The sequence below is a fragment of the Zalophus californianus genome, chromosome 16 (genome assembly GCF_009762305.2).
Source record: "Zalophus californianus isolate mZalCal1 chromosome 16, mZalCal1.pri.v2, whole genome shotgun sequence".
Taxonomy (NCBI): domain Eukaryota; kingdom Metazoa; phylum Chordata; class Mammalia; order Carnivora; family Otariidae; genus Zalophus; species Zalophus californianus.
The window spans coordinates 61,061,849-61,075,907 of NC_045610.1; the positions used below are offsets into that span (position 1 = coordinate 61,061,849).

The following is a 14,059-nucleotide window of genomic DNA, read 5'->3' on the forward strand; positions in this document are numbered from 1 at the left end:
CCCAGGTGGGGAAATGAGGCCCAGAGCCCTCCCCCTCGTGTGGACAGCTGGGTTGACCGGGATCCAGGGCGCTTAGGTTTGTCCCTTGGCCCTGCGTGCCCCGGGGACGCTCCTTCCTCCCGGAAGCCCTCTGCTGGCATCCCTGTGCGACAGTCCTGGTCCCTACCCAGCGAGGGGGAAGGGGACCGGTGCCTGCGATGCCTCCCCTCACCGGGGCCCGGAGCCCACCCTTGGGGCCCTGGGGCATCCGCAGCAGCTGCAGCTCCATCCGCTCCCATCAGACCTGGCCCTGGCCCCGGCCCATACCTGACGGTGCCGCCTGGCAGCCCGCTGGATCGTGCCAGCAGAGCGGGCCATCAGGTAGCACAGCGTGAGCATCGCCGCCCGGCCCCTGCACCCGGCAAGCTCCACGGGGGTGCCCAGCCCTGGGCCCCTCGCGACCAGGCCCAGCCCCTGGTGCCGGCTGGCCCGCCCACCCAGGCGCGCTGGGGCTGGAATGTTCTGGGCACCATGCTCTCCGGGAGGTGAGAGGGCATGAGTAGGAGGGGCCGAGGCTGGCCTTTGTCTGGGGCCTTGTTCTCACAGCACCCGGAGGAGGGGCCGACCCAGACCAGGTCCCCCACGCCCACCCCCGTGACCTCGCAGCTCTGGCCCCAGGATCCTGCCAGGTGCGCCGCGGTGTGCCTGCAGGTCAGGAAGACAACCTCCCCAGGGCAGGGTGCAGGGAACGTGGGCAGGAGCATGGACCCGGCAGCCCCCAGGGCCACAGCCCTGCCATGGAGCCACTGAGGGATCTGGGAGGGCAGCCTCTGCAGGCCCCCTCTGGGACATGGTGCTCCGGAGCAGAGGGGCTGTTTCTCTAAACTGGGAGTGACACGGTTGGGGCGTGGGCCACTTAGTATGGACGTTGATGGGGGCCACAAGACGGCCCGCCCCTCCTAAATTCGCCAGGCCCGGGAATCTACCCTCCCAGCTGTGGGGGGGGGGGGCGGTGGGGAAGGGCATGGAATGACCACAGGCCAGCGCACTATTTGCTAAGTTGGCAAGAACTCAGCCCACGTGGGCGGGGGGCGGGTGTAGCCTCTGGTCGGGGTTCTCAGCTGTCAACTTCTCCGCCTGGTCCTCCCCTCTCAGAGCTGCAACTGGACATTGGGGGGCAGCCCCCCAGGGATGCCCCTCAGCCACCATCCTCAGGAGCGGCCTCAGCCCTAGAATCCAGCCCAGGCCCCTTGGGAATGGAACCCGGGGCGCGGGGGGGGGATGGAAATTAGTGAAGACAGTGCATTTAGCCTAAGCTCCGTCACCCCGGAAGTTTCTAGAACCGGCACACAGCCCCCTCCCTGTGGGGTGAAAGACGCCCAAAGGAAGGTGACTCCAGCAGGCAAGGTGGTTTTTCTGTGCGGGGGCAGCATGTCTGGGCGGCTGCTGGTTCGAGTAATCGGGGGCACTTCTTCCCCCAGGAAGTCAGGGGCCTCTGGGGAAGCGAGCCCCCTGCTCGCACACTGGCTCAGGAACCCCGGGGGCCCCCTGCAAGAAGGCCCATCCTCACTGTGCCGGAGCGCCCGAACTGTGCACAGCACTCAGAGGCCACGCCCACACAGAGGGGACCCAAAATGGGGGCGATAGTGGGTTGGGGTCCCTGAAAGCCTCCAGGCCCCTCCTGTTCGCAGTAGCCCCCAGGGGAGAGGCTGCGGGGTCCCAGGTCTATATGGCCTGCAGGTGACCCCAGGAGGGGGAAAGCTCAGCACTGAGTGGGCACAAGAGGGCCCGGCTCTTGGGATCCCGTCCACATTCCCCTCGGACCCCCCAGCCCTCACCTTGAACCCGATGCCACCCTTCTTACAACACAGACAGGCCAGCATGAGGGCGATGACAGTGAAGAGCCCGGAGAAGGACACTGCCACCACAGCCAGGGAGGACGACCAGGAGAGCTCGCTGAGCGGGGCGCCGTCTGCCGAGGAAGACGGGGTTACAGGGCAGCCTCCAAGGACCTGCTCCCCCATGCTCACCCTGTCCCAGCAGCTGCACTCAGGGGCCAGCCGAACCCATGACTCCCCAGCCCACCCCGACTCACAGAGGCCTGAGCCTCAGCACCCTGACCCCTTGCTCTGAGACCCGCCACACCTGCCACCCACGGCCCCGGTCCCCAGGCTCAGAGCAGGTGGACCTGCGGAGCCGCCGCCGCAGCAGTTCCCAGAATGGCCACTGGGAGCCGCTCTGGCCTCACTCAGAGGATACGGGGTTGGCAAAGCGGCGGGAGCCTCCCCAGGTCCCAATTCTGGGGGCTCACGGATACCCCTCCATGAGGTCAGGGTCTCGGGGCCATGGGAAATTGCCCTCCACGTCTCTTCCAGACTCTGGTCCCCCCGCCTCCCCAGGGGCGGTCACTTTGCCAAAGCCCTGAGCGCGGTAAACGCCGCAAGAACCCCAAGGGGCCAGGAGGGAGACGGGGCCCCGCTGAGCGGGGGAGGTGTCGGGGCTGACCGCGTGCCAGGCTCTGTGTGACCGGGGGTCAGCGCCCTGAGACAGGAGGGCTGTCTGTTCCCTGAGGCCCAGGGGGATCTCACTGTCCCCAAGAAGGGGGCACCACACTGGCTGGGCACAGAGTTCCTGCACGCAGCCTGGCACGTCCAAGTTACCCTCCTGCTGAAGTGACCACCAAGGGCCCTCCTGGTGCTGTTTCTGTCCTGGGAACAGCGGGCCCCCCCCCCCTTCTGCAGCACCGGGTCCACAAGAGCCCCCGCACGGCTGACCCTCACCAGACGCGGGAACAGAGGTGCCCGGACAGCATGCCAGCCTCCCCTGACATGTAAGGATGGCCCCCAAATTAGGGCTCTGGGCTGCCCCCACCCCCCAGCTGAGCCAGGGCTTTGGGGAGCCCGGCTCGTCTGCTGCTCACCGGACAGCCCAGGCGTAGTCAGAGGCAGGCCTGCCCCTCCCGTCCTGTCGCGCTGGCTGAAGTGCACGCCCTGCCCCAGAGACCTGTCTGTCCATCCTCCGTGTGGCCCCTGGAGGTTTTCTGCCTTCCCACCAAGCACCCCCATAGCTGACTCCTCAACACCCCGCCACCCAACCCAGCACACCTGCCATGCCAGGCCCATCAGTTCAGGTCAAACCTGGTCTCAGCGAGGCCTCACGGGGTCCTAACTGGCCACTGAGGTGACGCCCCAGGCCTGTCCCCGCTGGACAGGAGGAAATGAAGGCTCAGCGAGAGCGAGGAGCCTGCCTAAGGTGGCACAGCTGACCTCTGACTGATGTGCTTCTGCTCCCGTGCCTTCTGCACCCACACAGGAAGCCAGGGCTACAAGCTAAGTTATCTGGGAGGGCTGCTGGAGGCAGTGTGAGCCCGAGGGCCTAGGAAGATGGCAAGCACAACCTAGACTTCTGCTCAGGTCTCCGAGCTCGTTCCCTACACCCACACACAGGGAAGAGGGGCCCAGGTAGTTGGGGCCGGGCAGGGCTGGAGGACAAGGAGGGCAGGGTCACCGCGCAGGGGAAACCAGCTCAGCCTGCCCCAGGAGGAGACCCGCGTGGAGGGCAGCCACAGGCCATGTCCCCGTGCCCCGAGGGGCCCAAGGCAGATACCCTCACAGGGCCTCTGAAGGCCAGTTGGGGTGTGGGTGTGTGGAGGTCCCTCACTGGGCTCCCACACCGCACAGCACACAGCCCACAGGCGGCGGCCCACCGCTAGTCTGCCCAGGGCCAAAGAGCCCCAGCTCCCCGCACCCCAGGAAGCAGCCAGTGCCCTCAGGGATGCAGCCCAGCCACAGGGATCCATCGGGTATGCAGCACACACCCCTCCCGCTGCCTCCACTGCACACAGGCTCTTGCACGCCCTCCCCTGGCAGGTGCTGGAGCCTGGGGCTGGTCTTCTGGCCCCCTGGGCCCTTGAGGATGGCAGCAGGCACCATGGTTCAACACCGCCCAGCCCTCTGGGCTGCACAGACCGCTGCTGGGCAGGACTACCTCAGGAGGCCCAGCCTCAGCCTCAGCCCCTGCCCTTAGCTTCCAGCCTCAGCCTCTGCCCTTGGCCTCCAGCCTCAGCCTCTGTCCTTGGCCTCCAGCCTCAGCCTCTGCTCCTGGCCTCCACCCTCAGCCTCTGCCCCTGGCCTCCAGCCTCAGCCTCCATTCTTGGCCTCTGGCCTTTGCCTCCAGCCTCAGCCTCCACCCTCAGCCTCTGCCCTTGGTCTCCACCCTCAGCATCTGTCCTTGGCCTCCAGCCTCAGTCTCTGCCCTCAGCCTCCCCCCTTGGCCTCTGCCTTGGCCTCCAGCCTCAGCCTCTGCCCTTGGCCTCCAGCCTCAGCCTCGGCCCCTGGCCTCCAGCCTCAGCCTCTGCCCCTGGCCTCCAGCCTCAGCCTCCATTCTTGGCCTCTGTCCTTGGCCTCCAGCCTCAGCCTCCACCCTCAGCCTCTGCCCCTGGCCTCCAGCCTCAGCCTCCATTCTTGGCCTCTGGCCTTTGCCTCCAGCCTCAGCCTCCACCCTCAGCCTCTGCCCTTGGTCTCCACCCTCAGCCTCTGTCCTTGGCCTCCAGCCTCAGTCTCTGCCCTCAGCCTCCCCCCTTGGCCTCTGCCTTGGCCTCCAGCCTCAGCCTCTGCCCTTGGCCTCCAGCCTCAGCCTCTGCCCCTGGCCTCCAGCCTCAACCTCCACCCTCAGCCTCTGTCCTTGGCCTCCAGCCTCAGCCTCCCCCCTTGGCCTCTGCCTTGGCCTCCAGCCTCAGCCTCTGCCCTTGGGCTCCAGCCTCAGTCTCTGCCCTCAGCCTCCCCCATTGGCCTCTGCCTTGGCCTCCAGCCTCAGCCTCTGCCCTTGGCCTCCAGCCTCAGCTTCCACTCTCAGCCTCTGCCCCTGGCCTCCAGCCTCAGCCTCAGGCACCCTGGACCCAAACCCCTTGAAGTGGGCCCAAACCCACTATAGCCCACGGGGCAGCTGTAGGAGGCAGGGGGCCCGGGCCGGGGGTTTCTGGAGGAAAACCCCACGGGGGCGTCCTGGAAGGAGCAGCTAGAGCTCACCCCTGCACCCCCAGAGCCTCGCAGTCCGGGCGGGTCCCACTTCAGGCATAAGAAGGGTTCTTTTCCATTGTTATGAGGCTTCTGCTGGAATCAGAGGAATCCACACAGAAGGGGCCAGAGTGCAGCTCCTTTGTGCAAAAACACAAGTTGTAAACGCCAACACATTCGTGAAATTAAACACACGTGAGAAGTAACAGCAGAAGCTGAGGAGCACGCTGCAAGCACCGGGGGGGGGGGGGGGGGGGGGGGGAGCCGCCTCCCCACCCGCGCTCCCCGGCGTCCCTCCACCGCGAACCGGGTCCTCCCTCGGCCCAGCAGAACCGCCCAGAACCACCCAGCGTTCCCAGCCACGCTCCGCCCCAGGTCCTGCCTCCGCAGCTGTGCTTGCGTGGGGACCCCGTCTTGCTTGCATACCCCGCGGAAGCAGTGCAGACCGTGACGGGGACAGCGCAGGCCCGGCAGCCGCTGTCCGCACCAGGATGGGGTACCTCCTCCCCGGCCGGGTGGCCCGAGTGCTGCGGCCGGCCGGTCATTTCCAGAGGAGGTACAGCGCTCTGTAAAGCCGCACGGCCACGTTTAGGTACAGCACCTCACACTTATTGGGCACCTGCTGTGTACCGAGCTCTCCCTTCCAGGTTGCGAAGGGGACAGAGCGTCTCCGGGGAGGTGGGTGGGAGAAGGGTGGAGAGCACAGTTCAGAACAGAACCAGGTGCAGGGCTGGGCCTCCCATAAATGGAAAATGTGACTGGTGTCTGCCAGCAGGTAAGTGGCGTCCGGGCGGGGCTGTCACATGACGGGGTCATCCCCTCCCCGCTCCCTCTCCAAGCACCTGTCCTGTGACCCTATGGGGATGAAGCTCTACTCAAGTGAAGGAAGCCAAACCGAGCAGAGGGCGGGCCCTGGCCTGGAGCTGATCACACGTGAGAAATCTGCGATCGTTAAAAGCGACTGGGTGTCACCAGGAAGACGCGGGACGCCAGGGGCTGAATGAGCCGCCGAGAGCCAGGCTGGCCCGGCGGCAGTGAGGGGCCGCGCAGGGGTCAGCAGCCTCACCACACACCAGGGTAACCTCAGACGGACGGCGAAGTCAAATTATAGCAGCACGGAGGGGAACAGGTAGACAGCAGGTTCCTGGAGAAGAATGTTTACGCTCAAAGCAATGGAGGGAATCACAAAATATCGTGGGTTTGGCTCCATAAAAACATGTGTTCCACACAAGCCCCAGATGAAAGGGAAATAGCACACCGAGAAAAAGGATTTACAGAACAGACATCAAAAGACTGGTGTCTTGACTACAGAGGGCCCACAATAAGCAAAAAATAAGAAAAGCCCCTTAAGAGACCCCCCCCACACCATAAACAAGCCAACTAAGCAAAGCCCACAAGAAGAGTTTCAGCCTCGTCCATAATCAAAGGAGCACGACCCAAAACGCCACGTTGGCTTCCAGAGGGAGGGCGTCCCCGGCCACAGCCCGCGCTCCAGACCCCGCTGCCAGGTCCCCTGTGCGCACATCCCAGCAGCAACGGGAAAGCAGGAGAGCTGTCCGCAGAGCTGCCCCTGGGGGTCGGCCCTCCCGTTGGCCGAGTGATCCCTCGTCTGGGAATTTACACCAAGAGACTGACAGGAGGACACAGAAACCCAGAACAAAAGCGAACCCGGGAATGAGTGCGTTACCAGTGCAGATGGAAGCATGTCTCCCACAGATGTTCATTGCGGTGACGTTTATAACAAAAAACAGCCCAAACGGTCCCCCAAAAAAGGAAGGATTACAAAAAACACTGGTATATCCGCAAAGGAAACCATAAAAAGTGAATTGAAGAAGTTTTAAACCAGGAAAGCTCAACGTCACGCTACTTAGAAGCAGCAAGGCCTCGAGGACACGTTTGGGCACGAGGTGTTAGTTACGTGACTGTGGGGCCACAGGCTCGGGGGTCCCCCAAACACACGCATGAGGCCTCTCAAAGGGCATACTTCAAAAATGCACAGTTTAGGAGCGCCTGGGTGGTGCAGTTGCTTGAGCGTCCGACTCTTGATTTCAGCTCAGGTCATGATCTTGGGGTCATGAGATCGAGCCCCACGGCGGGCTCCACACTCGGCACAGAGTCTGATTGAGATTCTCTCTCCCTCTGCCCCACCCCCAACGCACTCAAACTCTCTCACAGACTTTCTCTCTTAAAAAAAAAAAAAAAAAAAGACCATGCAGAGTTTACTCTGTTGCAGTTCTACCTCGATAAAGCTGAAACCAAGAGGCAGGATGCAGAAACATTTATAAATCCGGGTCACAACTATGTTAACAAACAAACAAACAAAAAACCACCTGGAAGAAAAGATCTCAAATTACGAAGATGCTTGTTTGGAAGGCAGAGTTCTTTCTAGTTGTCTGCAGTTTGTATCTCCTACCATAAGCATGCAGTCCGTCTAGAATCAAACGTGTATAATGTTACGTAATTATCGCTCACTCTCAATCCCATCGTTCCATTTTTAAGACCCCCCACGGCCCCAGCACGTGCAGAATAAAGCCCTGGCATCAGCGAGTCTTGGGGTCCACCCCCACCCCCCCACTCAAGCCCCACCCCGGGGAGTCACCTAGACGGAGGTCGGTGAGCTCTCCCCAGGGACGTGATGGGGACACAGACGGAAGGTGCAGGTGGCCTTGACCAGGCAGGAGAAGGGGCGGCGATCCTGGCTCCAACCACCCCGGGGACTTGAATTTTGGCCCTGTCTCCAGAGCGCCGAGAGGACAGTGTGCTGGGCGACCCTGGGACAGACGCCCCTCTCAGCACCCACCTCGCTGTCCTGACCCGGACCCCCCTCCTCAGCCCCGAGTGGGCCCAGGCTGGGCCGCCACCCCCTTCCTGACCCCATCGTGGCCCCAGCACTTCCTCCCGGGCTCCAGACCCCCACAGCCACCCGGGCCCAGCCCGGCCCTCCGGTGGACCTGGGCATCACAAACCTGCGCCCTGGACCCGTGCCCGGCCACTCCCCGAACCAGACACCCCAACTGCCCCCAGACTCTTCCTCCCTCTCCGCTCATCCAGCCCTGCCCAAGCCACCGACCACCACCCGCACAGCCAGGACCCTGCCCAAACTTCGGGGGTCTGGAGCTGCCAGGCCCTTCCTCACCCAGGACCAGAGCCATCTTCAAAAGCACCACCCCCCCAACGCCCCCTCCGAGCCCTCCACACGGACCCCCACTAGTCCACAGCCTGGCCATTCCCCTCGCCGTCCCTTCCGCCTGAGGGGGCATCCCGGGGGGACCTGAGACACACAACGCTCAGGAACCGCTCTGACGGAGCGAGGGCAGGGCCGGGCAACCCCTCCAGCCTCAACGCCAGGGGCCTCGGTTCCCCTAGGGTCCTCCGGAGGGGCCCCACCCTGCTGTCCGCCCGGCGGCCGCTCTGAACAAGAAGCAAGCAATCTGACCCACTAAGACGGCCATGATTTTTGTGATGGGAAGTAAGTGTGGCAAAGGATGTGGACAGCGGGAAGCTGCGTCCTCCACGGGTGACACCGCGGGAAAGTGGCGGCCGCTCTGGGCCACGCCACGCGGCCACACTGGTGTGGGGCGTCCAGAGCCGGCCAGTGCACGGCTGCCCGGGGCTGGGGGTGGGGGGGGGCTGTGCGCAGCACACTGGGTCTTTGTGGGGTGAGGAGAATGTTCTGGAACGGGGAACGCACTGAATGCCCCATTGTTTGCTCTGACATGGTTCACTTTATGTTCTGCGAGTTTCGCTTCCACTTAAGAAGGCGTGAAGTGAGCACTCGGGCACGGTGGAGGTCAGGTCAGGGAAGGGCCAGCCCTGCCCGCCCCCAGGGCTCCCAACACCCCCGCCCACAGCTGGCTCACTCCTCTGCCGCCAGGTGCCCAGAGCCTCCCGTCCCACCCCGTCCCCTCAGGGAGCTGCCCAAACCCTCCTGGGACAGGGGCCACGTCCACAGGAGCGACTCCTGCCCATCGGGGCCAGACAGCCCAGCTGCCCACACCACAGGGAACTCACTCCTCCAGTGGGGGCCCCCAGCACGGCCCAGTCGGTGAGCCCTGGGCTCCTTCTGGGAGGCACCCAGCCGCCCAGCCCACGGGGACTCAGGCCCCAGGGTCAGCCGCGGGCCTGGGGTGGGGCCTCGGCCAGGCATCTGAGGACACCCTGGCACCAGTCCACCTGCCCCCGTGCCCGCCTGGTGACGCAAACGGGGTCCTGCACAGGAAGGAACTTCAGCCGGGAGGGCGTTCTGCTGAGTTAACAGGATGAGGCCCGCAAACAGCACTCGGGGTGGCGGTCCGTCAGAGGCCTCTGACGCCCTCACCTCCCAGCCCCTGGACGGAGTAAGCAGCAGGATTCCGCAGGATTCTGGGGTTCCCAGGGCGGGTTGGGGGGCAAACAGGAGGGAGGCCATGCTGTGGGCAGAGCTGGGGCTGGGGGGCCTGGGGGGCAGAGGCTCTCCACAAAGGTTTGTCTGTGGGCCCAGACCTAGAAGTTGCTTCCAAGAGGAAGGGAGTCCCGAGCGGGACTCCGGGACCCTCCACCGGGTCTTCGCACTTGTGTGGCCGGGCGCCTCGCTCACGGGACCCAGGCCCCTCTGCTTCCTCCCTTCCCCCAAACCTCAGAGGCCAGCCCGATGAATGAAAGGACAGACCGGGGACTGAAACGGAGCCCTAACTTGTCTGTGAGGGAGGCTCCGGTGCGGGGGTGGGAGCGGCGGCCGGAGCACACGTGCCCACACACGCGGGGTCAGACACCCCGGCCTCCCGGCCCCCAGGCCCCAGCACGCCCACCTCCCTCCCGGCCCCCTGGCCTCCCATGGTGAAAGCCACACCTGCAGGACTCATGCCACTTCCCCCAAGAGCTGGCGCTGCATCCAGAACCAGCGCGGACAGCCGCCAGGCTCATCTGACCACAGCCAGGTGGGGAATGAGGTCCACCCTCCCCACCTCCGAACCCGACTCTGGGCCGGGGCGCAGCAGGACCCCAACTCCGCAGAGGCCCGGGCGCCACCCCCCAGCAGGGCAGAGAGGCCCACGGGGCGTCTGGGTGAGGAGACTGTGCCCCACTGCCCCCACCCCAGAACCTTTCACTCCTCCTCAGCCCCGAGGCCCGGTCTCCTCATGGGCCAGACGGACCAGGGCGCCGCCTACTGCGTGCAGGACAGAGGGCGCCGGAGGCGTGCAGGCCCAAGGCCGGCGGTTGTTGGGGAGCGGGTGATCTGGAAAGACAGAGGGCTGGGGATGAGAGGCGAAGGCACTGCCTCCCCCGAGAGAGGGCACGCGGAGGGTCCCAGGGCGCGGAGGGCCAGCTAAGGCGGGAGCCGGAGCCCGCCAGCCCCCTGACGTGAACACGCAGCTCAAAGGCCCGGCCGGGCCGCCCCGCCGGGTGCACAGGGTCGGCTGGCGCGGCTGCGGCCGTGGGCCACGTGGGGTCACGGCAGCCGCTCACCTGGAGGGCTCCTTCCCGGAGCCCGGACCACATGCCGGGGCGGCTGGGCAGTTGGCGCGGCCGGTGTCAGCCCCCCTGCCCACTGTCAGTGTGGGTCAGGACCTGAAACCTGCCCAGAGCCCACGAAGGGGACCCTCGGGCTGTAACTCCCCAGGGGCAGGGGGGCACCAAGGGGGCCTAGGGCCTTCTTTCCAGAGAATGGGGGAGGGGGACACACACACGCACACTGCCGCACAAATGCACGTACGTTTGCTCACATGCACACGTTTACACGTGTTCACACTCTCACCCATGCACACCCACCACACATTTCTACGTCCTCACACTCAACCACCTGCGTGGGCACAGACATGCTCACAGGGACTTGCAAACCCAAACACGCACACACGCTCTCGGCAGCACACACTGGCCGTCTGGGGGTGCGCCAGCCCCAGGGGCTCCGTCAGGATCCCGCCCCAGGACCCACCACAGGGCCAGGTCAGCAGCTGCCCCGGCCCCGCCCTGCGTCGGGCCAGCTTGTCACAAACACAGGGACGGAAGGAAGTTCCACAATCTCCACACTGTCCAGTGACACATGAGAAAGCCCAGGCCTGGCCACCACCAGTGGCACCAGAGACGCCCCGCACTATGGGGACCGCCCCCCTGTGGCTGGTCCTGGGGTGGGGGGCTTGGGGGGCTCTGGGTGAGCGCGGGTAACGCGGGTGCTGCCTCACATTCCCCTCTGACTGGCACAAGGGCCCCTCTGCACGAAGGCCCCTCCCACTCGGCCCCCAGCCTCGTCCACCTGTCCTTGCAAGACATGCATGCCCGGGGACCCCACTCCCCCTGGGGGCCTGTGGGTGACAGTCCTGACCATTTTGTTCACCTGGAGACCTGCCCTGACACGTGCTGGACACCAGGTCACCCCGAGGGACCCGAGCTGGATAAATGAGTCCCTCTCTTGAGCGTGGCCAGGGCAGGGGGCACTGGGGGACAGCAGCTTGGTAGAGACCAAGGGGCCACCAGGCTCAGACTCGCCCCAGCCACCGATTTCCTGCCATCCTTGGTACCAAGTTTCTGCCTGGACCCCACGTGGGGCAGAGTTGGGGTGAAGCCGGCTGGGGAAGGGAAGTGGCAGGAGCATTGCCCAGGCCAGGGGTGGCCTCAGCCTCAGGCAGGAATGTGCCTGTGGGCCTGGCAAAAGGAGCCAAGCTCTGCCTGCCCAGAGCAGGCCCCACCGAGGGGCCGGGACAACCGCCTCCAAGGCTAAGTGGCCTTGAGGACCCGAGTGCCAACCCAGAGGTCGGGGCAGAAGCTGCCTCTCAGGGGGGTGGGGGTGGGGGGCTTCTTCAGGCTTCTTCCCAGAACAAACAAGATGGCCCAAATGCTGGAAACGAGAAAGAGAGGAAGGGAAGGGCTTGATGAGTCGTGTTGGCTGGCTCCTGCCATGCCATCTCCCACTGTGGCCCATCCAGCCACCAGCGTGGTGCCGCGGAGCTCGGACCTGGGAAAGACGCGCCACCCGTGCCGGCACTCTCTGCGGCCACGACACCCGTACTTGCCTGAGGGCTTGGTCCCAGAATACATAGATTACCCCCCAAGGTGATAAGGGAGAGGCTCAGAGGCGCATTCACGGAAGAGATCTCCACCGGGACCGGGGCGGGGGGGGGGGAGGGTGGGCAGGCGCCGGGCAGTCGGGCAGCCGCGGCCCGGATCGGCCACGGTGAGAAGGCGGACACCGAGTGCTGGGAGTGAGCCCCGACACACGAACCCGGGGAGACAACGAAGACCCACGTTGCACGGTTTGCTGCTGTGACATGTCCTTGTGGGGCGACCCCTCCATGCCTGCATGAGCCGGGGGGCAGGGAATGGAGCGGGACTGGCAAGGCGCATGGGTTTGTCCTCGGGGACACAGTGTTCTAAAATTGGTGGTGACAGGGCGCCTGGGTGGCTCAGTTGGTTGGGCGACTGCCTTCGGCTCGGGTCATGATCCTGGAGTCCCGGGATCGAGTCCCGCATCGGGCTCCCCGCTCGGCGGGGAGTCTGCTTCTCCCTCTGACCCTCCCCCCTCTCATGTGCTCTCTCTCTCTCATTCTCTCTGTCTCAAATAAATAAATAAAATCTTTAAAAAAAATAAAAAATGAAAAAATAAAAATAAAAAATAAAATTGGTGGTGACAGTTGCACAACTCCATGAGCATGATAAACCCCACTGAAGTACACGCTTTGAAGGGGTGAGTCCTTTGGAACGTGGATCATATCTAACGAAACGGTCAAAGAGGAGTGGGGGGGACGGAAGGCGACGACTGGCCACGGCGGGGCCAGCGAACGCACGGCGCTGTCCCCAGGGAAGTACAGTCCGCAAGCGAGCGAGGCACGCGACACACAGCCCCACCAGCGCCCACCAGCGCCCACCAGCGCTGTCTGCGTGAGGCTGAACAAGAGCAGGAGAGGCACTGAGCACAGCAGCCCCACAGAAGTCGAATCCCTTCTTCCCGGGGCTGGAGAGCATCCCCGGCGGGTCTCCCCGCGAGCAGAGCCCGGGGGCACCACAGGCGGCTCCAGAGCCCCGGGCAGCCAGCGCAGGTGCCCAGCATTTCAAAGTCACTGCATCCCTCTACAGGTGGCCCCTGCCCTGGACCCTCCCAGCTGGGGCCTGAGGCTGACCAGTGGCCCCGAGCAGCACTGACTGCAGAATCTGCCAGGCCCCGTGCAAAACGGAGTCCCAGGGCCCCTTGTTCAAAATCATTAAGAACTTTAGTGTGGTGGGAACAGGGCGTGAAGCCCTGCGGGACCCTCCCCGGAGCTGGACACCCAGCGAGGATTCCTCGATGCAGGACAGTGTCCTCAGCACCATCCTGCTGCCCGTCGCCCACGCCAGCCTCAACACCGGAGAGACGTCGGGAGAGGCCGGGTCTGGGGGCCCAGCTCCCCTGCTCCCAGCCTGGCTGACACGGATGGGCAGGTTGTCTCCCTGGCCAGCCCCAGGCCAGCTGTTGGGGCTGCCCGAGGCCATGTGCCCAGGCCAGCAGGTGGGCGGCAGCTGCGCGGCCCCCTCCTTGTGGGGAAGGAGGGGGCACAGCACACCCTCGCCAGGGGTGAGCAAGACCAGACCCGGCCGCATCCCGCCGTGAGAGGTGACCTGTGGGGCCCTGCCCGCCCCTCCAGGCGCCGGGACCCACTGCCGCGCCCCACACGCCCTGTGACAGGTGAGTGATCCCTAGGCTGCCCAGAACCAGCCATTGCACCAGCCCTGCCCATTTCTGTCCTGCCACTTCCTCCGCCGGGGCCACGGCCGGGACCAGAGCCGGGACCAGAGCCGGGGCCACAGCCTTGTGACGACAAGCCCCTGACCCCCCCCGGGGCCGGAGGTGGGGACAGCGGCCCACGTCCTCCCAGAAACCCCCACGTACCCAGCTCTGGGCAGCCGCTCCCACGTGGCTCCGACTGCTGGTCTAACCCCAGGGTGACCATCCGGAGACCCCCCACCCCACTCCGGGCACCCAGGCGCCCTGCCTCAGCCCCGGGTCCCGGCGGAGGAAGCCAGGGGGCTTGGCGTGGACACGGCCCAGACAGGCCGCCTGGGGACTGGCTCGGGCCCAGCCTCCCCTGCCCTCGCTTCCTCTGCCGCTTCCTCCGCCG

General features: G+C 65.1%; 1 protein-coding gene across 3 annotated transcripts in view; it reads right to left on the reverse strand.

Moving 5' to 3' along the window:
- AATK (apoptosis associated tyrosine kinase) overlaps positions 1-14,059 on the reverse strand; it is a 33,707-nt gene that overhangs the window by 14,449 nt on the left and 5,199 nt on the right. For 2 of the 3 annotated variants that reach the window (XM_027626031.2, XM_027626030.2), the window contains exon 2: positions 1,818-1,951. In XM_027626031.2, the coding sequence (XP_027481832.1) occupies positions 1,818-1,951 (134 nt within the window). Of the gene's footprint in view, positions 1-1,817; positions 1,952-13,830; positions 13,907-14,059 lie in introns of those variants that run through there. The other variant, XM_027626029.2, reaches the window with a different exon arrangement.